Source organism: Pristis pectinata, chromosome 10 (genome assembly GCF_009764475.1).
Source record: "Pristis pectinata isolate sPriPec2 chromosome 10, sPriPec2.1.pri, whole genome shotgun sequence".
NCBI classification, from domain to species: Eukaryota; Metazoa; Chordata; class Chondrichthyes; order Rhinopristiformes; family Pristidae; genus Pristis; species Pristis pectinata.
In genome coordinates this window covers 26296470-26322948 of record NC_067414.1, presented here as the reverse complement: position 1 = coordinate 26322948, position 26479 = coordinate 26296470, and the positions used below count along the sequence as shown (strand labels likewise).

The 26479-nt window shown below is 39.8% G+C and overlaps 1 protein-coding gene across 6 annotated transcripts in view; it reads right to left on the bottom strand.

The window, feature by feature from the left end:
• bckdhb (branched chain keto acid dehydrogenase E1 subunit beta) overlaps positions 1-26479 on the bottom strand; it is a 192059-nt gene that overhangs the window by 125858 nt on the left and 39722 nt on the right. For all 6 annotated transcript variants that reach the window (XM_052024775.1, XM_052024776.1, XM_052024777.1 and 3 more), the window contains exons 5-6: positions 24087-24242; positions 7590-7698 (exon numbers count right to left, since the gene is read on the bottom strand). In XM_052024775.1, coding sequence (XP_051880735.1) covers positions 7590-7698; positions 24087-24242 — 265 coding nt within the window. The remainder of the gene's footprint in view (positions 1-7589; positions 7699-24086; positions 24243-26479) is intronic.

Sequence of the window (26479 nt, the reverse complement as noted above, 5' to 3'; positions counted from 1 at the left end):
ATTTTTCTATTTTACCACAATTATTTATTTACCTAACTGTGCAAACATAAACCAGGCAGCCATTAATAAAATTCCATGACCAATCATGTTACTTGGTTTTAAAAGTGTAGCAAGCACATTTGTTGCAAATATGCACAAATTTATTGCCTGTGAAGGAAAATATGAGAGTACTTTTGCCTACAAATCAATATCCCATGCAAAAGGAAAAGTAATACAGTAATTACCATAAATCAGATTGTGAATATTAAAACAGAAAATGTTCCCAGAAAAAAAAATGCACATTATTATCTGAAACCAATTAGTGTTCGTTCAATCTGTAGACTTAGATGAATCAAAATGGTTCAAACACTACAAAAAGGAGGTTGTTCATGAATTTTAGCACCATGTGGTTTGAACTGGCATCATTCCTGGAGATCTATAAAATTTATATTTGAGTCAGAGGAACAGAATGTACCACTTTTGGAATGTAACTACTGCAGCTAAGGAAAATACCCACTAAGTCACAACTGTAATCAACTCACCAGTAGCAGTTTCTACAAAAATTTGTAATAGGTTTCCACAACAGCTTCTCCACTGAATATTCAGAAATGTCAGTACATTTACAGTTCTTTTGATGATGATGTTTGAGCATTAAGTACCAATTCTTAGATCAGTTCTCTTAATCTCCAAACTTATTGTTTTTAATTTAAAAAAAGGCCCATCTGCAGTACAAAATAGCTTCTAGTTGAAACTATGAAACTACAAGATACAGCTTCAGACTGGAACATACAATGCCATTCCTTCACCTTTAATGGAATTTCCTACCTAATGTCACAATAGGAGCAATATCTGCCCGACCCCACGGGATTCAAGACACCACAGCAAGAATATGTCATAGAGTCATACAACATAGAAATAGGCCCATTGGCCCACTACATCCACACCAACCATCAAGCACCCATCTGCATTAACCCCATTTTGCCTCTCACATCTCCATCAACTACCCTATTCTCCTCCCTGATTCTCTTGCCACCCAGCAATACTGTAGCCATTTTACAGAACCCAATTAATATCAATTGTCAGATCTTTGCCATAGGAGAGAAAATTGAAGCACACGCGGGAAACCCACATGGTCACAAAGAGAACATGCAAACTCCACATAGATGGCACCCAAAGTCAGAAATGAATCTAGATCGTTGGAGCCATGAGGGAGCAGCACTATTCACTGTGTCTCCCAAACTGTACTTGTTCATGAATAATAAGTGCAGATACAGGGCAACATCCTGCTAATGTTCTTAGATATTCCCAGTCCTTATGAAGGATCACTGACATGAAATCTTAACTTCATTTCTCTCTCCACTGATGATCCAATTAAATGGTGGAGTAGAAATTGAGTCAAAAGGCCTACTTTTGTCTTGTGATTGCCCATCCACAAAAGAATGCTTTGACCCCTCAGCCTCTAAAAATTGTATTTCATCTCTAACCACACAAAACCTTGAATGTGATGTTACCCCTCCAAATTATGTTCATCTTTCCCACAATTCAATCATGAATCCCTCCAATCAAGTTTCAACCATACTAAAACAGCCCTTATCAAAAAGATTTTTTTGTGATTATGGCTGGGACATTGTCATTCCATCTTTTTCAAGATGTCTGCTATCCAATTCAGCAGAATTTTCTTCACTTGGATCTACTCCTATCTTTCCAGTTGCAGCTTGACAATTCACTGCAATTATTTTTTTCTCTTCTTCCAACCATTTACCCCATTTTTTCTCCAGTTGCAGCAGCCAGAGCAGCAGAAGGGAGGAGCTAACAGTTTTTTTTTGAAGTTGTGTGATTGGCTGTGTGTGTGGCAACTCAGCCAATAAAAGGAAGGTAGAGTAAAGTGGCGCAGCCATTATAAGAGTGGGCCAGGGCAGGAGTGGGAATGTGAGGCTTTGGTGAGGAGTAGGCCAAAACAGGTAAGGTTTTTTATAGTAGTTAAATAAAAAGACATCAAATTATAACTAACTAAATAAAATAAGGATGCAGGATCAGGTGATGTGTTGTAGCTGATGTGGGAGCTGGTGGACCCCTTTGTGGTTCCTGGTGACTGCATCTGCAGCAAGTGTTGGTTGCTTGAGGAACTTGGGCTCAAAGTTGATGGGCTGGAACCTGAGCTTCAAACACTGTGATGCATCAGGGAGTTGGAAGAGTTACCTGTATGCTGTGTTTCAGGAAGCAGTCACATGAACTACTTCAAATTTGGTCTGTGGTCAGGGACAACAGGGTGTGACTATGAGTCAGGCAGGTAAGGGGATCCAAGAGGTTGTGCTGGAAGAGCCTCTGCCCTTGAGCTTGTCCAACAGGTCTGAGATTCTTGGTCCCTGTGTGGATGAGAGTGGAGCTGTAGGAAGGATGAGCAACTGAACTGTGGCACCATGGTTCAGGGAGCCATTTGAGAGGGGGCAAAGAAGAGAAATGTAGTTGTAATTGGGGAGAGTATAATAGGGGAGTAGACACAATTTTCTGTCACAAGGATTGAGAGACCCAAAGGCTGTGTTGCCTGCCTGGTGCCTGGGTTTGAGACATCTCATCTGACCTGCAGAGGAATTTGGAATGGGAGGGGAAAAGATCCTGTTGTCATGGTCCATGTGCGTACCAATGATGTAGGTAGAACAAGGAAAGAGATTCTGCTGAGGGAATTTGAGCAGCTAGGGACTAAATTTTAAAAAAAACCAAAAAGGTAATAATCTCTGGATTGCTACATGAGCATGTGCAAATTGGCACAGGGTAAATAAGATCAGAGTTAAATGCGTGGCTTGAAGATTGGTGTGGGAGAAGCAGGTTTGAATTCTTGGCGCATTCCCACCAGTACTGGGGAAGGAGGGAGCTGCTCAGATGGGACGGGCTCCACCTGAACCACGCTAGGACCAGGGTCCTGGTGAATTGTGTAACTAGGGCTCTAAACTAAATTGTAGGGGGTGGGTTCGACAGACTGAACCAAAGTATGGATAAAGTAAAAGGGAAGGAGAGTGCAGGAGAGGTTACTGAAGGCTCCATAATAAAGAATAATACAGAAAGGAATAAAAATTGAACTTCAGGCAACATAGAGACAAATTTGAGAAGGGTGGTGAATACAGGACTGAAGGTGTTGTATTTGAATGCATGCAGTATATGAAATAAGGTAGACGAGCTCCTAGCGCAGTTAGAAATTGGCAGATTTGATGTTGTGGGCATCAGAGTTGTGGTTGAATGAAGATCACAGCTAGGAGCTAAACATCCAAGAATACACATCCTATCGAAAAGATAGGCAAATGGGCAGAGGGGGTGTGGTGGCTCTGTTGGTAAAAATTAAATCAAATCCTTAGCAAGAAGTGACATAGGATCAAAAGATGTAGAATCCTTGTGGGTAGAGTTAAGAAACTGCAAGGGTAAAAAGACCCTGATGGGAATTGTATACAGGCCTCAGAATAGTAGCCAGGATGTGGGATACAAATTACAAAAGGAGATGGAAAAGGTGTGTAAAAAGGGTAATGTTACAGTGGTCAAGGGGGATTTCAACATGCAGGTAGACTGGGGAAAATCAGGTTGGTACTGGATCCCAAGAGAAGGAATTTGTAGAATGCCTGCAAGATGGCTTTTTAGAGCAGCTTGCAGTCGAGCCCACTAGAGAAAAGGCAATTCTGGATTTGGTGTTGTGCAATGAACCAGATTTGATTAGGGAGCTTAAGGTAAAGGAACTTTCATGAGGCAGCAATCATAATATGATAGAATTCACCCCACAGTTTGAGAGGGAGAATCTAAGATCAGATGTGTTGGTATTACAGTTGAGTAAAGGTAACTACAGAAGCATAAGAGGAGCTGGCCAAAGTTGATTGGAAGGGGATGCTAGCAGAGATGATGGTAGAGCAGCAATGGCAGCATTTTCTGGGAGTAATTTGGAAGATGCAGGATCAGTTTAACCCAAAGAAGCAGCAGCATTCTAAAGGGAGAATGAGGCAACTGTGGTTGACAAGGGAAGTCAAAGACAGCATAAAAGCAAAAGAGCAATATTGCAAAAATTAGTGGGAAGCTAGTGGAATTGGAAGCTTTTAAAAACCAACAGAAGACAACTAAATAAGCAATAAGGGAAGAAAATATGAAGGTAAGTTAGCCAATAATATAAGAGGATGCCAGAAGTTGTTTCAGATATATAAAGAGTAAAAGAGGCAAAAGTGGACTTCAGACCACTGGAAAATGATGCTAGAGAGATAATAATAGGGAACAAAGAAATGGTGGATGAACTGAATAAGTATTTTGCATCAGTCTTCACTGTAGAAGAAGACCAGCAACATGCCAGAAATTCAAGAGTCAGGGGGCAGAAGTGAGTGTAGTTGCTATTACTAAAGGTGCTTGGGAAATTGAAAGGTCTGAAGGTGGGTAAGTCACCTGGAGCAGATGGACTACACCCCAGGGATCTGAAAGGTAGCTGAAGAGATTGTGGAGGCATTAGTAGTGATCCTTCAAGAATCAGGAATGGTTCCAGAGGACTGGAAAATCACAAATGTCACTCTCCTCTTTAGGAATGGAGGGAGGCAAAAGATGAAATTATAGACCAGTTAGCCTGACTTTAGTGGTTGGTAAGATGTTAGTCTATTATTAAGGATGAGGTTTCAGGGTACTTGGAAGCTCATGATAAAATAGGCTGAAGTCAGCATGGTTTCCTTAAGGGGAAATCTTGCCTGACAAATCTGTTAGAATTCGTTGAGGAAGTAACAGGCAAAGAGTCAGTGGATGTTGTTACTTGGATTTTCAGAAGGCCTTTGACAAGGTGCTGCATGTAAGGCTGCTAAGCAAGATTGGAGCCCGTGGTATTATAGGAGAGGTACCAGCACGGATAGAAGAATGCCTTCTGCCAGGCAATCAGTGGGAATAAAGAGGGCCTTTTCTGGTTGGCTGCCAGTGACTAGTGGTGTTCCTCAGGTCTGTTGGGTCTGGTACTTTTCACGTTATGTGCTAATGATCTGCATGACAGAATTGAGGGCTTTGTGGCCAAGTTTGCAGATGATACAAAGATAGGTGGAGGGGCAGGTAGTGTTGAGGAAGCAGGGAGTCTGCAGGAGGACTTGGACAGGTTGGGAGAATGGGCAAGGAAGTGGCAGATGGTCATGCACTGGTAGAAGGAATAAAGGCATTGACTGAATTCACTCCCTGTTTAGAAAACAGAAATCGGAGTTGCAAAAGGACTTGGGAGTCCTAGTGCAGGATTCTCTAAACATTAACTTGCAGGTTGAGTCAGTAGTAAGGAAGGCAAATACAATGTTAGCATTCAAGAGGATGAGACTATGAAAGCAAGGATGTAATGCTGATGCTTTATAAGACATTAGTCAAACCACATTTGGCGTATTATGAGCAGTTTTGGGCCTCGTATCCAAGGAAGGATATGCTGGCACTGGAGAGGATCCAGAGGAGGTTTACAAGAATGATCCTGAAATGAAAGGGTTAATGTATGAGCATTTGATGGTTCTAGGCCTGTACTTGCTGGAGTTTAGAAGGATGAGGGGAGATTGCATTGAAATCTACCAAATATTGAAAGGCCTAGATAGTGGACGCTTCCAGTAGTGGGAAAGTCTAGGACCAGAGGGCACAGCCTCAGAATAGAAGGATGTTCCTTTAGAACAGATGAGGAGGAATTTCTTTAGCCAGAGGGTGGTGAATCTGTGAAGGTCAAGTCATTGGATATATTTAAAGCAGACGTTGATAGGTTCTTGATTAGTAAAGGCATCAAAGGTTATGGGGAGAAGGCAGGAGAATAGGGTTGAGAAGGATAAACAAATCAGCCATGATCAAATGGCAGAGCAGACTAAGGGCCAAATGGCCTATGGTCATAACTTCCTCAATGATCTATCAATACAGTCTTCTACTTCCTTGTGCAGGTGCTCCCATTCTGGTTCTATGATCTTCCTCAAATTTAGCTGCCCTCAAATTCTATACCTACTACACAATAATATTCAAGTTGTGATTCTATCCAAAGGGTTCAGCACAAACCCAATCCTACTGCAGACTCAAGTCAAGCAAAGCCGTGTCATTGCACCAAACCTCTCATCAATTCTTATTACTGAACATTGCACTCTACCTTCAACAATCTTGAGGATGATCAGGAAATTGCAACCTTTCTTATCTCCACTCCAGAACCAAGATCATCTCAAACTCAAGCATCAATTTATCATAAGCAAATGATGCTTATGTATGTACCCATTTGAAGACTGTGCTTCAAATCATCATTGACTTCTTCTCTGAAATGTACAAGAGGATGGGCATTACACTAAACATTCAAAGACAAGTACCTATCATCAACCTGACCCTGTCGCACAAAATCGCCCTCAACAATAAAGATCCATGACAGCTCCCTGGAAAATGTGGATCACTTTCCATGTATCAGGAGTCATCCCTCAAGGAAAATAGACATCAATTACAAAATCCCTACTGCCTCTATTGCATGACCATGGCCTTCATCCAATTGAAGAGAAGGGTGCTTTTGAGGAAAAGGAAAAGATTTGAAAACATCAGATCCTCAAAATCAGCACCAAGCTCATGGTCCACTGAGCACCAGCAATTTCTGGTCTCCTGAATGCTCTGGAGACATGGACAACTTACAATAGGCATCTCAAAGCACTACCAATGCTGCATCCACAAAATTCTCCTTATTTATTGGCAAAGTAGATGAATATTTGTCCATGACTTTTCCCGAGCCGAAGTCCAGATTACTGAAGCTCTTATCATGCATAACCAACTCCGATAAGTGGACCACATTGTATGCGTGCCTAACATCACACACAAGAAACAAGCCAAACTCCATCACAGCAACAGACATCTGGGAGGATTGAAAAAAACATTCACAAGTTCTCAAAATCTCCTTGGAAAAAGTATAACATCTTCATTATTGACAAAAATCCTTGGCCTGTGACGGCTCAAAATGAAGGATGAGCTCCCAGGAAGCCACTGAGCATGTTGGGTCTCAATGAGGAGAGCACATGGAGGTCATGCACAAGTAGCAGGAGTGCACTCATTCTCAACTACTCACACACCTCACGAAGCACCATTTGCTCCACCTGTAGCAGAATCTGAGAATACTTTATTGGATTCTTCAGAACTAGGATCTCCTCTAAGGAATTTAGTGCTTCAATTTCATGCTTATGTTTTCACTATTTCACAGTAAGCTGTGAATTATGGGTTCAACCTGATTTTATTACACACTTTCTAATACCAGGCTTTTCTTCATTGTTTTACTTATTCATTGCAGAGCAGTTTCAAATCCTATTCAGATTAGGCAGAAATCTTAGATATTAAAATAATGGTGTGCTTTTAAGAAAGCACTATATTACTGCTCTTAGTGGAACCAAAAAGTAAAAAGCCAACATAAACACCAAGAAAGATGACAAAAAGGAATGTCTTACTTGATCTCCAATATACATAAATGTCTGGATTTAACTGCTGCCAAATACATTTGTATTTTCCATTGAAGTAGAATATTATGAATTTCTTAGCTTATGCTACTTGCATTAGTTCCAATAAAAATCAGCCTCTGCAAAAGTCGTCTATGGTTATCTTGTACCAGTTCTTAGAAAATGCCACACCTGGAAACTTACCAGCAGCTCTGTAGAGAATTTTAGGCTCAAAGAAGATACAAGGATTTTTATCCTCTATACATGATAGCAATAATCCCTTGGCCTGGATGGGACTTCTTGGAATAACCACCTGTAAAACACAAGTTATTTAAAGAAATCTTCCCAACATTCATATAGTAAAATCTAAGCACCTACCAATCGCCTTCCAAACAAGTCTCTTCCACCAAAGACTTCTGAATAAAAATGTTTTTCCAGGGCACCAATTGCTCAGTAATATGGGCAAATATTGTTTTAGATTCCAAGTTAATTAAGCAACATTTCACAGGACTTATGTATATTAAGAAACAAAGAAATATCTGGAAACCTTTGTGTTCCTGCTTATTGCCCTCCAGCAGCCGTCTCCACCTTCCTCCTTTTTTGTATCTGCCTCCATCTATCGTATCTCCCAACTTCACCCCTCCTCCTCAACTACCTGGATCATTCTGCCTGTCATCCTTCAAAACCACTCCCTCTCTCAATCACCTCTGGCCTCGTGTATCACCATCACCCCTTTTCCATCCCCTTTATATGTCTATCCCCCTCTCAGTCCCAATGCAGGGTCCAGATTCCAGCATCTGCAGTCTCTTGTGTCTCCAGAAATAAAAAAAAAGCTAAGGTCGAAACATTTAAGAACAGTAACAGTGTTCCTTTTTAACACAAGCATGATCTCTAGCCACTTTGGGTTAACATATTATATGGTTATACGGCAGGGTGTTAATGCAGGAAGAGCAGCTTTGTTCTTGATGAGGATTAAATGCAAAACTTGTACATAGTTTACTCTTTGAATGTCATCTTTGGGAGTTCAAGATTGAAGAATGCGGAAATAATATGATTTTCATACTGTCAACACCACACTGTTAGAAACAGAATTAAATTGGGTACCAGATCACATGAAAGTAAAAAAATGTATTTCTATTAACTGGTCACCATGACAGCAATCAAGCAGCTTTGACTTACAAGAAAAGATCTTAAGGACCTAATTCCATCCGGTAAAGTTTTTAAATGAATAATTATCTTATGTCGAATTTCCACCCCTACTCCCATGATGGACTGACTCAAACTCATAGTACAGTATCACAGACACTAATAGCCACCCTAATGACCCTTCTTTAACAAAGTGAGTCAAGACAATGTTAGTCAATTATATAATTGCCTATCAGGTGCAATGTTTCCTTTTCAGCTAAGAATATAAAGTCAGTCCTTTTTAAAGATCTATATGATGCATTTTTCAGAATGGATTAGTGTCTCAGAAAGTAATAGCAGCCTATTTACTTTCACCTTCTTCATAGGTCACTGTGCTAAGCAAAGCAGGACCAGCATTATCATCAATTCAGGTTAATGAATTTAGCAAAGAGAAAGATTAAATCAATTTAATCAACTTTCTCAATTTACTCTCTCAAGCTCAAAAGAAGATACAGTTACAAGCTGAATGAAGAATGGCGTAGAGATTGGGTTCAAGTATTTGAACAGCAGAATAATGTGAACAACTTCCAGCCTACTGTAGCCATAGAAAGGAAAGCATGCCACTTAGTCATTTTGGATTTTCTTCTTTCAGTTTTAATTGTTACTCTGGCAATTTAAAAAAAGTTAATGATCAAAAGCCAAAGTTCTAAGAAATAAGTACAAAATTTCTGTACACGTGAGCAGCTTTTAGAAAATCTAGCATTCTGCATTATGGATTTATGTCACAGGATTAAGTCCTTAAAAACAAGAGAAAAAAGAGGTTTTAAAAAACCTATTAACCAACTTCCTTAGGAATCTCCATCTAATAGCAGTTGTCAGAAAAATAGCAAAAGCAGAAGCTTTGGTAACTGGCAGTCTGGCACACAGATCGAAATGTTGAAAAACCTGTTCAAAATATTGTTTTTAAAAGAAGGCTGTTTAGGTGGAACAATAAGTCACTAATAGCCAACAGAATTTAATCTGAGAAAACTAAATGGAAGATAAAATGAAATTATGATTACATGCTAAGAAGATGGACAATAGAAGTAACACTATAGCATTAGAAATATTTCTACAAATAATGGCCATTGGCTATCTCAATTTCTCCCAGTTCTGAAGAGGCAAGATTTCAATTGTAGGCATTAATAAGAAAGTTACAACTAAAGTAGGTAGCAATCACAAACTGATATTTACATGAAATTTGATAGCAATTGACCACAAATATCCAAAACAATTTGGTTTTGATATTGTATTCTTCCAATCCTGCCTCTGCTTGATTTCATTCATTCTACAACTGCCAGTTATGCTCCAGCTGTCTGGCTGAACTTCGGGAATTCCATGTCTAAATAATGTCGCCTGTCCACCACCCTCTCCTCCTTTGGAAAACTCCCTAAAATCACATTATAATCCTTTCATAATGTCTACTTTGTGCAACAAAATAGCAAACAATTTTGTACCAGCCATTAAAAAATGTCCATATATAGCCAAGGAATGAATCACATATCAAATTTTCATTTCCACATTTCACCAGGGTCTGGCAGAGTTCACTGCTGCATATAATATCATATACCAAACTGCTACAGAACTATACCTATTTTCATTTTGATATTGGTCATTTTTCTATCATACCCAAAATATGTAAATATTTGGGCTATCATCTGTTAAGAACAAAGTAGCATTACTGACATTTTCCTTCAAAATTAAACTTGATACATCCGAGGATGATCAAAACTATAGCAACTGTCTGGTAGTACTCATATTGAATCTGGCACTGTTTTTCTTGACAGTATTGTTCCCTTCATTTCTTCAAATTAAATGCTTAAAGAAATAATGATCTGGCTTAAATAGCAGAAATATATAATAGTGTGCCATTGACATACATTTTCAATACCTTGCACCTTGACCTTGCACCTTTTTGCACTGCACTTTCTCTGTAGCTGTGACACTTTACTCTGTACTGTTACTGTTTTTACCTGTACTACATCAATGCATTCTGTACTAACCCAATGTAACTGCACTGTGTAATGAATTGACATGTAGGATCGGTATGCAAGACAAGTTTTTCACTGTACCTCGGTACAAGTGACAATAATAAACCAATACAACTTCCAAAACCACCTTTTCCCTCCTTAGATAAACAGAATTCACCTTCAGTTTAGTTCCGACTTCAGACTCGCCTTCAGTTTAACCAAGCTCTGCTAAATCAGAAGTTGAATGTCAATAGAATGAATTACAATACAGTGAGGTTAGATTTTATGGACATTCTAAGTCATTTGCCCAGTTTCAATGAAGGGCAAGCACAGTAGTGTAGCAGTTAGCGTAACGTGCCAGCAACCCGGGTTCAATTCCCGCTGCTGTCTGTAAGGAGTTTGTACGTTCTCCCCGTGTCTGCGTGGGTTTCCTCCGGGTGCTCTGGTTTCCTCCCACATTCCAAAGACGGGTTAGGAAGTTGTGGGCATGCTACGTTGGTGTCGGAAGCATGGCGACACTTGCGGGCTGCCCCCAGAACACTCTACGCAAAAGATGCATTTCACTGTGTGTTTCGCTGTACGTGTGACTAATAAAGATACCTAATCTGTGGTTAAAAAGAATTTCAATACTGTGTCTAAAAAATTTAACAATACATTAATGACAGAATAATTATTTGAAATTTGCTTGCACTCACTTGATACAGATCCTTTGATCCACTGCAAGTTACTTTTCCAAGTTCTATACACAATTACACATATAAACTAATTATACTAGCTTGTTATTTCCTTAAGCATTTTAGTAATGGAAAAACATTGCCAAGAAAACAATTCATTTTCTAAATACAAGTACTACCAGAGTAATTGAGTCAGATTTGGTAATGTTTATAAAACTTTTTTTTAACATATATAAGCAGTAGGAACTTTTATTGTACAAAGCATTGGCCAATACCATCATGTACTAAATGCAATACAGGAATTGCTCATTGGTGGACTCTAAAGGAAACCACTGCTTTACACTAGGTAATGAAATTTTCTGGTATAGTTTCTCTAACAGCAACTGACAGGAAACAGTAAAACCACATCAGTAACTCTACTAAACTGCTATTACAATTCATGGCAGTAAAATACTGAAGAGTCTATTTAAATGCTTTATCGTTCAGCTGGGATTTTGCAGAAAGTTTCAAGGAACCAAAACAACTGAAGTTGCTATGATTCTTGCATTTCTGACCTATAATGTCAAAGGGTTATAGTTTATGTAACCAAATCCAATGTATGAACAGTTAAGCCCTGAAATGTCAAGGGAACAAACTTATTATCTGCCTCCAAAGAGTAAAACAGTCTATTATATATGATTCAATTAAAACAAACATGTATCTTCTCTCAAACTCCTTTCCAACATTTTTTAATCCCTCCTCATACCAACATAGAATTTACAATACAGAAATCAGCTTTTTACAATACAGAAATCAATGCATGTCTTTATCCTCCACAAAAGCCTCCTCCCTATCCACCATGTCCTCCATGCATTCCTTCCTCTCTTGTGCATTTTATCGTATTACAGCAAAATCCATATTCTCCTATATTCCTTATTGGATTTATTAGCAACTGCCTTTATGATTCATAACTCTAGATCTCACAAATGAAAACAACTGCCCTATTTTTAACCTATCAACCCAACTCCACTTAATATGAAGAAATAGCTCAGTACAATAGAGACAGCAAAGACTGGGGACCCCAACAACATTTCAGCCTTGGTGCTGAACACTGATGCTCTAAGAAAAAACCAGGCCATTAGTCAATCAATTGCAGTACATCTATAACACTAGCACTTAACTGACCAAATCAAAGATTGCCGAAAAAACTGTCCACAAAGCTGGATCAAATTCTTTCTTGCAATTAATACCCTATCAGTTTATTCTCAATCATCAAAATGATGTATAATATTGGTGACTATGTCATCAAACTGCACTCAACCACCAATAATCTGTTAACTAGAGTCCAGTTTGATTTTGCCAGGATCATTTTGTCTCCGAACACATGAGAGTCTTGATCTAAACACAGACAAAAAACTTAATTCTAGAGTTGAAGTGAGTGCATACACTGCCTTGACAACAAGGCAGCATCTCACTGAAAGGGGCTTCAAGGTGCCCTAATCAAAGGAGAAATTCCAGTGAAAACACCCTTACAAACTGTAGTCACTGTGGAAGATTGCTCTGGTTATTGGCAACAAGTTGTTGAGGACATTGATTCTGGAGCTTCTCTGCAAATGTCCTGGATTCAACCATCTTTAACTCCTTCATCAGGATATTTCCTCCATCATAAGGCCTGCAGTGGAATGTTCACTATGAATCCACACTGTTCTGTGATACCCGCAATTCCTCATTGTCCATATGCAGGCTTGTCCTGCACAGTTTTCAGGTTTAGGTTAAAAGCTCAAGGCAAGAGCATGACTGAGTCATAATGTCAATGACTGATCCATAACCTAATTCCATGCAATTACCTCTTCCCCATAATCTTTAATACATTTAATTGACATAAATCTGTAAAACTCAATTTAAATATAAGTAATGACTTGATGATAATTGCTGTCTTCAAGAGCTTTAACCGTACTTGTCTCTAATTTTTAGACTAATTCCATTCTCCACAGTCTGCAGACATAGTTTATCTCTATCTGCTGCCTCAGACTCCCTTAATACTTTGAAAAATTTAATAAAATCATCCCTAAATTCCAAAAATTACACCTTACTTTCTGTAACCTCATCCCATGATTTAATGGGTTTCCTGCAAGGACAATATATCATTCCTAAAATGTGGGACACAGAATGATCTAAGCGAACTCTAATCAGTGCTTTTTTACAACTGTAGCACAACATTCACTCACTCATACTCTAAGTGCTCTATATACAGAAGGCAGAATCCAAATGTATTTTGAGGTTTGGGGTAATGGGCATCTTCTGTGAAACCCAATCAGTAAATAATTTTTGAAGTGTGGTCACCATTGTAAAAATGAGAAGCATGCCAGGTGTTAGCAAGGACCCACAAACAGCCGTGAGATTAATGGCCTCTTTCAAAGTTGTTGACTGTAAAAAATACTTATCACCAGGAAAATTTCATGCTCTTATAAATGAACCTCTGGACCAACTGTTTCTGCCTGAACATGCAGAATTTTAAAAAATGCTGCTATAAAGTTGGTTTCAGATTGGAAATAAAGACTGAACTCCAATGACTTTCCAATCTATCAAAAAGTTAAAAGTTGGTATTTGAACTTTTCTATGATTATGCCAATAAAAGACAACATTAGGGGAGTTTAAAGGGAGTATGAGAATGGGGCCTTGGAAAGTTTAAAGAGAATGTGGGGAGCAGAACCTGATAAACCAAATGCCAAATCATTGCATTGACCCAAAGTACGTGAGCACCAAGGGTCACTAAGTGCTAAGGTTCTACCTGTCCCTGGTGTTGTGGAAGATAGGCCTGGGCCCGTTACCACACAACGTCCCAGTCAGCTGGATATTGCCGCACTACCCATCCTTTGCGGAAGAGTACTTCCAAGTAAACACCTATGACCACAAGTCCATCAGGCAGTGGTCAGCGTGGAACATCCCCAGGCACCGAGCCAACCCACACCAAGGCAGACAACAAGTGCTGCTGGAAGGTCAACAACTCAGTGAAAGAAGCCCTCTGGTCTGCCTGAAACTTGTTGGTCTTCCAGCACAGCAAGAGGTCTGTAAGGGAATGCGGCACACTGGCACATTCAAGGCTGCAGGAATATGTGCTGAGAGATACACTGAAACCCGGTGTAGCCAATGCTAAGTCTGTATTGGGAAGGCTCACAGTATAGGCTCCTTCCACTACCATACACAGAAGGGTAGAGTTGAATAGGGAAAGCCCCTCGAACAATGAAAAGGGCGTATCACCCCAGGGGGTGACAAATGCCATGGTACTATGTTTGTTTGTTTGTTTTTCTTTAAAATAAAGTTTACACTATTGAATGTAACGACCATGAATGTAAAAGTGTTTTGCACTGTTTCTTCTTTTGTATATTTTTATATTATGAATAAAGTGCATAGGGAAATGTGGAGTTTGTTTAAGGGGTACTTGCACGGGGCTCTGGATAGGTTTGTCCCATTGAGGCAGGGTAAGGATGGTAGAGTGAAGGAATCGTGATTGACATGAGATGTAGAATATCTTGTCAAGAGGAAGAAAGAAGCTTACCTGAGGCTTGGAAAGCATGGATCAGACAGGGCGCTGGAGAGTTACAAGGTAGCCAGGAGGGAGCTTAAGAATGGACTTAGGAGAGCTAGAAGGGGGCATGAGAGGTCCTTGGCGAGTAGGATCAAGGAAAACCCCAAGGCGTTCTACACATATGTGAAGAAGAATAAGAGGATGGCTAGGCTGAGGGTAGGACCGATCAGGGATAAAAGAGGAAACATGTGCCTGGAGTCAGAAGAGGTAGGGGAGGTCCTTAATGAATACTTTGCTTCAGTATTCACTAGGGAGAGAGACCTTGACGTTTGTGAGGATGGTGTATGACAGACAGATATGCTAGGGCATGTCGACGTGAGGAAAGAGGATGTGCTGGAACTATTGAAAAATATTAGGATAGATAAGTCACCGGGGCCAGACGGGATATATCCAAGGTTATCACGGGAAGCTAGGGAAGAGGTTGCTGTGCCTTTGGCGACGATCTTTGCATCCTCACTGGCCACAGGAGTTGTGCCAGATGATTGAAGGGTGGTAAATGTTGTTCCTTTGTTTAAGAAAGGGAGTAGGGATTACCCTGGGAATTACAGACCAGTGAGTCTTACTTCAGTGGTGGGCAAATTACTGCAGGAGATTCTTAGAGACAGGATTATTGGGCATTTAGAGAAGCATAGGCTGATTAGGGACAGTCAACATGGCTTTGTGAGGGGCAGGTCATGCCTCACGAGCCTGACTGAATTCTTTGAGGATGTGACAAAGCACACTGATGAAGGTAGAGCAGCGGATGTGGTGTACATAAATTTTAGTAAGGCATTTGATAAGGTTCGTCATGGAAGGCTTATTCAGAAAGTCAGGAGGCATGGGATCCAGGGAAACTTGGCTGCGTGGATTCAGAATTGGCTTGCCCATGAAAGACAGAGGGTGGTGGTAGATGGAGCATATTCTGCCTGGAGGTTGGTGACCAATGGTGTTCTGCAGGGATCTGTTCTGGCACCCCTGCTCTTTGTGACTTTAATAAATGACTTGGATGAGGATGTGGAAGGATAGGTTAGTAAGCTTGCTGATGATACAAAGTTTGGTGGTGTTGTGGATTGTGTAGAAGGTTGCTGTAGGTTACAACAGGATATTGATAGAATACAGAGCTAAGCTGAGAAGTGGCAGATGGAGTTCAACCCGGATAAGTGTGAAGTGATACACTTTGGGAGATCGAATTTGAAGGCAGAATACAAGGTTAATGACAGAACTCTTAGCAGTGTGGAGGAACAGAGGGATCTTGGGGTCCACATCCATAGATCCCTCAAGGTTGCCACGCAGGTCAATAGGGATGTTAAGAAGGCATATTAGTTTCATTAGTCGGGGTATTGAGTTCAAGAGCCGCGAGGTGATATTGCAGCTCTATAGAACTCTGGTCAGACCACACTTGGAGTATTGTGTTCAATTCATTATAGGAAGGATGTGGAAGCTTTAGAGAGGGTGCAGAGAAGATTTACCAGGATGTTGCCTGGATTGGAGAGCATGTCTTATGAGGATAGGTTGAGTGAGCTAGGGCTTTTCTCTTTGGAGAGAAGGAGGATGAGAGGTGACTTGATAGAGGCGTACAAGATGATAAGAGGCATAGGTCAAGTGGACAGTCAGAGACTTTTTCCCAGTGCAACAATAGTTAACACGAGGGGACATAATTTTAAGGTGATTGGAGAAGGTATAAGGTGGATGTCAGGGGTAAGTTTTTTTTAACACAGAGAGTGGTGGGTGTGTGGAACTCATTGCCTGCAGAGGTTGTGGAGGCAGATACATTAGGAACATTTAAGAGACTCTTAGATAGACATATGAATGATAGAAAAACAGGAGGCTATGTGGGAGGGAAGGATTAGATAGATCTTAGAGCAGGTTAAAATGTCGGCATAACACTGTGGGCCGAAGGGCCTGTACTGTGCTGTAGTGTTCTATGTTCCAAAGTTTATAAAAAAAATTTGAAAAGTCAGGTAGTGGATGATCAGAGTTTTACAGCATTACAAAATGTCACACCAGTTTATAAGGAACATGATTATAAGCCAACATACAGTATATTACTTAGGCTAAATTGCCTGCTTCCATGATACAACTTGCACATCTTTAACAGTGTGTATCAGTGAAGTAATAGAAGATCAACTTGATTTAATATGTTTGCTTCAATATACAATATATGGATTGAATTTGCTTTATTCTCACACTATTTGTTTGAACTAAGGCTACGCCTTCAACCAACACTTACTATATTGCCAAATCTGTTAAATAAAACTAATCACTTTTAATCCACTTTCATGGGAATAGGTGGGTGGAAAACAGACAAGAAACAACAGTAGGCAGTCCAGAAGATTTAGTTAGAACATGTGTGACACAAATTAGTTCAGCATTTCTTTGGACACTGCAGTGCAGATACCTTTTATACTAAGTGGATTTTGAAGATTTTACAACCTTTAATCATCATTGCAAAAATTTCCAATAATGTGATATTGAAAAATTGCCATCTGAAAAATGAGCATGTGCCAATATTTAGGCTTGTTTCCTTCTTCTGGGTTGCATCCTGACACTTCCACTGGTTATATATGCAACCATAATCAGATAGAATCTCTGTAGAATATGTAATAACCAGTGAAACAGCAATGAAGCCAGACTTAATCCAACATGTACAGTATGGAAATCAGTCCAAAACAACTATGACAAAAATCAGTGTAAGACATTGTGGCACCACTTATTAAAGATTTCAAAAAACATTGACTGGGCTTCTTCCATGCAATCAAAAAAACTGGACTTAAATATTAGTTTTAAAATTAACAACTTCTTTTGTCTTCTATTTATATCCCCTCCATCTTTACACAATAAGATACTTAAATTTAATTTTGATCCAAACAACTCTCAAGTTTCATGTGCCGACATTTATCCTACATTAGTAGAAATATAAGAAATTGAAAGCTTTTCCAAATTAAAACTATGATGACATAAAAGTGTGATTTGGCCTAAGAACCCTAAAATAGGAACATTGATCCAAAAAAAAAGTATCAGTGATGCAGGAAATCCTATAATGAAAACAGAAAATGCAAGAAATATTCAACAGGTCAAGCAGCATTTGTGAATAGTGAAAAAGAGCTAATATTTCAGGTCAGTTACTGTAATGAGCCGTGAATAAACCAGAAAACTTGTTTTCTATGCTCCTAAAAGTACATTATTCTGGAACAACCTCTGATAAATAATTGCCCCAAAACAAACTTATTAAAATGATATACAATTTAAAATGGTCTTGATTAATTATGTGACAATAGTCTCACATAGTGATCTGCTGAATTACTGGCAGTAATCACTGCAGCATAAATAAGACAACTGTGTACCACGATTTCCTTTACTGTTGACTAAGTTTCCAAGTGATGGATACAGCTCCAGTTACAAACAGACTACCATGGCACATTATGAGAAACCAGGAGGCCATACGGAAAAATTAAATTCAATGTTAATATTCATCTGAATGTGCTGACACACTGCTACCTGCTGGGAAATGTTAGTCTGCATTATTTAAAAAAAATTTAAATAGCATTTTTAATATAGCAAAACACATCAAAGAATCATTATGAAACAAAAACTGTATCAAGCCACACAAGTAGATATTGCTGCAAAAGACCAAAAGCTTGGTCAAATGAACCTCCCAGCTTCTGACATCATTCCCACTCTCCTTCCTCCCCCTCCCCCTCCCCGCACCTGGATCCACCTATCACTTGTCAGCTCTTGCTCCACCCTTTCCCTACACCTTCTTATACCAGCTATCTCCCCCTTTTTTTTCCAGTCCAGATAAAGGGTCTTGACCCGAAACGTCAACTGTCCATTTCACTCCATAGATGCTGCCTGACCCACTGAGTTCCTCCAGTGCTTTGTGTGTTGCTCCAGATTTCCAGCATATGCTGTCTCTTGTGTCTCCTCTTGGTCAAACAGAGCTTGGTCAAATAAATAGCATGGTAAAGAAGGAAGAGAGACAGATATTTGGGAAGGAATTCCAGAAATTAGGGCCTTGGCAGTTTAAAGAGCAGCCAGCAAAGATTGAGTGATTAAGTTCAAAGATGATCAAGAGGCCTGAATTGGAGGAGTAGCTTTGAAGTAAATTGCAGAGATATGGAGAGGTGAGAGCTTAATCAGGAAGAAGCAGAGGTCAGCAAGCACATGGAGGATAGATGAATGGGACATGAGCAGGGGAGTTTCAGGTGACCTCAAATTCAACCAGAATAAGGGACTACAAAGAAGTGCACTGGAATAATCACGATCGGATATGATAAAACCATGGAAAAAGGTTTAATTTTAAGTATACCCAAAAAGTACTTTTGGGAAAATGGGAAAAAATATTCAGTGTTTTCTCCACCACATTCCAAAGGGTTTATAATTGAGGTACTTGAAGAATTTTCTTTCAATGTATTTCTATTTTACATTTCAAGTTACATCTATTTCAATGTATTCCATACATACTATGCACTTAGTTTCAAACATGAACACTTAATCAGCACAGTCAATTTTGAAACCTAAGCTTTTCTGAAATAAGTTATTTTATACTTCTGTAAAACAATTTTAAAAAGAAAATAGATGCTATATTTAGAGCTTTAAACAAAATACTGTGAGTTGTACGCAAACACAAGCAAATTATATATAATAACTGTCCAATGTGAAAACATGTCCAAGAACCCTTTGGCTGAAATTCAATTAAGCTCCTATATGTGGTTAACTGGTTCATAATGATTTGATTATGAATAACCATCAGAAGAGATAGATAGCAAACTTGAGGTTCACAACTTATTTTAAATTACTGTAACCTATTGACACACAAAGCTTATCAACCCTGATTTATAATCATCTTCTAGATAACATATCCTAGATTTTAGGCATTTGAAGTCTGAATAACTAAAATGCATCCAAATCACAAGATAAGGAATGTTCAAAGAGTTCCAAGAAATACAATCCTTCACCTTTTCTAGGAAGAGGATACTCCAAAGAAATAGTGAAGATACTCCCAAAGTAATAGTGAAGGGCAATAGTTGAGACACTAGATACTTTTAAAATTCATAGCCTGTAAGTATTAAAATTAGTATCTGGAGATGGCTATTATTCCTGTCCCAGAGCAATTTACCACAAAGTCATACAGCATGGAAACAGGCCATTTGGTCCTTTTTTCCTCTCTCTTCACTGTCTTGTATAATTTATGTAAAATATATATTCTGAGTGTTGTTTGTACCTACGTGCCTGTGATGTTGCTGCAATGAAGTTTTTCATTGTACTTGTGCCTGTCCATACTTCTGCACACGACAATCAACGTGACTTGATTTGCCCGCATCAGGTCCACATCCTTCTAAACCCGCTTATTCAAGTGCCTATCTTTGTTAAACATAGCAATTGTATCCGATTCCACCACTTCGTCTGGCAGCCATTTTTCAGCACTATGTAAACAAAAACGTTCCCCTCAAATCCCCTTTAAAACTCCTTTCTCTCACCTTAAACCTATGCCCTCTTGTTTTCATCATCCTATCCACATGTATTGCCACTTCCAGGGAACTATTGACTTGAACACCAAAATCCTTCAGTTTCTTAATATTCCTTACCATCCTACCACTTACTGTATATGTCCTGCTCCTATTTGAACCATAGAACCATAGAACAATACAGCACAATACAGGCCCTTTGGCCCACCATGTTGTGCCAACCTTCCAACCACACCTAAGGCTATCTAACCCCTTCCTCCCACATACCCCTCTATCTTAAATTCCTCCATATGCTTATCTAACAATCTCTTGAACTTGACCAACGTATCAACCTCCACCACCACCCCAGGTAGCTCATTCCATGCACCAACCACTCTCTGGGTGAAAAACCTCCCTCTGACATCTCCCTTGAACTTCCCACCCATTACCTTAAAGCCATGTCCTCTTGTATTGAGCACTGGTGCCCTGGGAAAGAGGCGCTGGCTGTCCACTCTATCTATTCCTCTTAATATCTTGTATACCTCTATCATGACTCCCCTCATCCTCCTTCTCTCCAATGAGTAAAGCCCTAGCTCCTTTAGTCTCTCCTCATAATCCATACTCTCTAATCCAGGCAGCATCCTGGTAAATCTCCTCTGCACCCTCTCCAACGCCTCCACATCCTTCCTATAATAAGGCGATCAGAACTGGACACAGTACTCCAAGTGTGGCCTAACCAGAGTTTTGTAAAGCTGCATCATTACTTCGCAGCTCTTAAACTCGATCCCATGACTTATGAAAGCTAACATACCATAAGCTTTCTTAACTACCCTATGTGACTACCTGTGAGGTGACTTTCAGTGATCTGTGGATATGAACCCCCCAGATCCTTCTGCTCCTCTACACTGCCCAGAATCCTGCCACTTACCTTGTACTCCACCTTGGAGTTTGTCCTTCCAAAGTGTACTACCTCACACTTCTCTGGATTGAACTCCATCTGCCACTTGTCAGACCAGCTCTGCAGCCTATCCCTCTGTAAGCTTCGACAGCCCCCCCACACTATCCACAACACCACCAATCTTTGTGTCATCTGCAAACTTGCTAACCCACCCTTCCACCTCCTCATCTAAGTCATTAATAACTATCACAAAAAGTAGAGGTCCCAGAGCCGATCCCTGTGGGACACCACTAGTCACAGCCCTCCAATCTGAATGCACTCCCTCCACCACAACTCTCTGCTTTCTACAGGCAAGCAAATTCTGAATCCACACAGCCAAACCTCCCTGGATCCCTTGGCCTCTGACCTTCTGAAGAAGCCTACCATGCAGAACCTTATCAAACGCCTTACTAAAATCCACGTAGACCACATCCACTGCACTACCCTCATTAATCTTCCTGGTCACCTCCTCAAAGAACCCTATCAGGCTTGTGAGGTAAGATCTTCCCTTCACAAAGCCATGCTGGCTGTCCCTAATCAGTCCATGATTCTCTAAATGCTCATAGATCCTATCTCTAAGAATCCTTTCTAACAGCTTACCCACCACAGACATAAGGCTCACTGGTCTGTAATTCCGTGGACTATCCCTACTACCTTTTTTGAATAAGGGAACAACATTCGCCACCCTCCAATCCTCCGGTACCATCCCCGTGGACAACGAGGACTCAAAGATCCTAACCAATGGTTCAGCAATCTCCTCCCTTGCTTCACGAAGCAGCCTGGGGAATATTCCGTCAGGCCCTGGGGACTTATCTGTCCTAATATTTTCTAACAACTCCAACACATCCTCTCTCTTGATATCTACATACTCTAGAACATTACCCTTACCAACACTGTCCTCAGCGTCATCAAGACCCCTCTCTTTGGTGAATACTGAAGAGGAGTATTCATTGAGAACCTCACCCACTTCCACAGCTTCCAGGCACATCCTCCCACCTTTGTCTTTAATCGGACCTACCTTTACTCTAGCCATCCTTCCGCTCTTCACGTACGAGAAAAAAGCCTTGGGATTCTCATTAACCCTACTTGCCAAAGCCTTTTCATGTCCCCTTCTCGCTCTCCTCAGCCCTTTCTTAAGTTCCTTCCTTACTATTCTATTTTTCTCACGAGCCCTGTCTGATCCTTGCTGCTTACACCTTATGTATGCTGCCTTCTTCTTCCTAACTAGTTGTTCCACCTCTCGTCACCCATGGTTCCTTCACCCTGCCATTCCTTCTCTGCCTCACCGGGACAAATTTATCCCTAACATCCTGCAAAATATCCCTGAACATCGACCACATCTCCATAGTACATTTCCCTTCAAAAATGTCATCCCAATTTACACTCCCAAGCTCTCGCCTTATAGCCTCATAATTCGCCTTTCCCCAATTAAATATCTTCCCGTCCTCTTTGGTCCTGTCCCTGTCCATGACAATTCTAAAGGCTTCCCAAAATGACTTTTCCTATTAATTCCTAATAATCCCAAATTCCCAAAATTTGACTTCCCAAAATGTAACATTTCACACTTGTCAGAATTAAATTCCATCTGCCAATGCTCCACTGAACTTTCCATCTGATCTATATCCTGTTGTAGCCTTAGACAACTTTCCTTGCCATCCAAAACACCACCAACTTTTGCATCATCTGCTTTCCAGAATGCTTTTGACAAGGTGCCACATAACAGTCTTATCAGCAAAACTGAAACATATGGCAAAAAATGAGACAATCATAGCACAGATACAAAGTTGACTAAATATCAGACAATAGAGAGTCATGGTGAATGTTTCTTTTCAGACAGGAGGAAGGTGAATAGTGTCATTTTCCAGAGACCAGTGTTGGGGTCATTGTTTTTATTGATCTCTATTAACGATCTAGACTTGGGGTGCAAGCTACAATTTCTACATTTGCAGATGACACGACAATTGGCAGTATTACAAACTGCGAAGAGGATTGTGATAGGTTGCAGCAGGAAATAATCAAGCTGGTGGAATGGGCAGGCACATCGAAGATGGAGTTTAACACAGAGAAATGTGAGGGGATGCATTTTGGTTGGAAGAGTATGGAATAAAGCCAAGATAAAATAAAGCAGTGCAGGAGTAAAAGGACCTGGATGTATCTGTGCACAAATCATTGAAAGATGCAGGGCAGGTTGAGAAAGCAGTGCTTTAAGAGGACATAATTTAGGGCTTTATCAATGAGACATGGAATCCAAAAGCAAATGGCTTCATCGGAGTATTCTGTTCATTTCTGGTCAGCACATTATAGGAAGGATGTGAAGGTGTTATGGAGGTCCAGAAAAGATTTACAAGAATGGTTCTTGGGATGAGGGCCTATAATTACAAGGATAGATTAGAGAGGTGGAGACTGTTCTTTCAAGACAAGAAAGCAGAAGGGAGATTTGGGAGAAACATGTGAAATGATGAGGGGTCTGGACAGTGTGGATTGTGGGAGGCTGTTCGCTTTGGTGAAAGGGTTGAGTATTAGAGATCACCAGTATAAAATAAACAACTTTATATCAATTACAAACACATGCCCAACAGTTTCATGAAAACAAACCAGATAGCAAGTTATGTCAAACAAACATAATATTCAGAGTGAGAAAAGTGACTTTTATAGCAATTATTACAATGTAAGCTGAATGCAGGCATTAAACCCTCCCAAATTTAGAACAACCCTACCAAGAGCATAGAAAATACTTCTAATTTCAAGAACATGTCTGGAATTAAAATTCTCTACGAAATCAATATAATATTCACCACTACAACAACCCCATTGTCCCTATTTCTGCAAACCTTCTAAAAAAAAACCTGCATAATTTTATGCCATCTTTCCCCAAGTAAAAAGTGAAACAGCCCAAACTGATTTTCACTACTTAATTTACAAAAACTTAATTGTTCTTTGACATAAATTTTGAGTCACTCACCTTAATTCCAGGAATATGAGAAAAGAAGGCTTCAGGACTCTGAGAGTGATAGAGTGCTCCATGACCCACACATCCCCAAGGCGCTCGAATTGTTAAACTTCCACAGTCAAATAAGTTCCCAGATCGATACCGATACTTTGCAGCTTCATTAACAATCTGAAAATAAAAATGGTAACAAACTTTAGGTAAGTACAGAGATGTGCAAAAAGTAAAGGGTTCAGGAACTGTAAGTTATTTGTAAGTTGACTGGGATATCATGAAATCAAAGAAAAAGGAAGGGAAAGAATTTCTCAAATGCTTCTCTGCATGCCATTGCATTTCAGCCACTGGAAAGAACTAGAACCACTGAACCGGATTTGATTTTAAGTGTCAGAAATTACCCTCATTGCTGAGTGGAAGTGAGAGTTTGGTGTGGGAACTTGGGGTATAGATAGCAGCACAATATTCAGCTGTTGATAAGACCAGAGGTATGGCAGAAGTGCAGAAAACAAGCTTTTACACCCCAGCTTGTGCCAACAGATTGCGAATGAAATTCATTCAAGTCTTTGTTTTTGAAGTGATCTGAAGGAGATGGTAACAGAAGATTAGTAAGCAGCTAAAGGTCTTTCAATGATTGTTTGAGAGTTTTGTCCAGGGTGCATCTTTTCTCACAGGTGGAAAGCTGAGATGGAGGAATTGGTTGAGTTTGATCACAGGCTTCATTTGTGAAAGTGGATAGCCATTGTTCATAGGTCAGAGGTTAGTGTGGCTTCATCATTCTAGAAGGACCTTGCCTACGTGGTCGAGGCAATATTGTTGGCTCAGATAAATTTCCCAGTCATGTCTTGGGAATTGCACTCGTGTAGATGTTAAAATGTGTTGGTACCAGGATGCTATCCTAAGGGATACCACCCTAAAGCACTCTTGGTGTACTGACCTTGTTATGTGTATAGACCCTCATCCTTCTATTGCTTAACAGTGTTCAGAGCAGCAAGAGCAGTTTGGCGCATGACAGTGGCATGCACAATTTGACCATCAACTTATACTCTATCCACATCAAAGGTCAAGAAAAGGCCTATGAATGCAGCCACAGTCTTGAGCTTGCAATGAAAACCAGCCTCCCATGAAAGTGTTTGAAAATATTCCAAAATACTAACTCAAGAATTAGCAAGGAGCCACGATTATAGTCAGTATGATATGTAATTTTGAGATGAAAATTAACAGACATCTGCAATTGTTAATATTAAGCAATTCAAACTTTATCACTTAAAAAACCTTTACCTAAAAGATTAATTACGTAAATTAATTTAAATTGTTTCCTAAAGTTTCCTGTCTGCAATAATTGATAGCAAACCGCTTCAGCTGCAATCTATCTCTTCACTTATCTTCACCATATATCTAAGCTGCCACTGAGACTCCTTTGTTCCATATGTATAACATCAGCCCTATTTTATAGCATAGAATATCACTACAAATTATTTTAAAATAAACAAAATGATCTCTAGCATAAAAAATCAAAAACTAATGTACAATGTAGAACAATACATTATCACTTAATCACCAATAAAAAAATCAGGCTTGATGGGTCATTTTATCCATCTCAGCCAAAAAACTGTTCAGACTTTCCAGCTCTTGCATCCTTGTAGCAAGTACTTATCCAGGCACCTTTTAAAGTACATTAAGAGTGCCTGCCTCCATCTATACTTTCAAGCAATATTCCAAATCACCACCACTCTGCAAATGACCTTTCTTTCTTCAAATTCCCGTAAATCCTAATGCCTATTACCTCAAATGTATACATCCTACATACTGAAAAACTGTACAAAAAATTCTTACATTTAAGAATGACAATCTGTTCAAAGCATCTGACAAGGAAGTGATTAATTAACCAATTTAATAGGGAAGTTCAATGAATAAACTCAAATTAATTCCCAAATTAAATTCCCTAAACAACCAAGTCTCAAAGCAAAATCTAACAAAAACCCCCACTGGTATCAACCACAGAAAACATTTTTTTTTAATTTAAACATCAGTACCAAGTAATAACAATAAATAACTAATATTTGGAAATAGGCTTTTCCCAATAGCATTAATTACAAGGTGTAGCGGCTGCTACCACGGTGTGAAAGCAAGACACTAGTCGATGCGTTGCAGAACAAGAAGTGGTTTATTTTCCCACCTTGCGCGGGCCTTTTAAGAGAGACTGTTCCCGCCCACCAAAAACGGAAATGACACATACGCTATGTCATCAAACCTTTCCCGCGCGCGGGTTCTCCCTGTAGCTCGGGGAAGACGAAGGCCCAACGCCATCTTGGGCCTCGCCACTCCAACGACATGCAACCCGACCGCCGAGCCGGTTCACTTGCTCGGACGGTGAGTCGCTACAAAGGAAACAATGTGTTATGTTTTCAAAT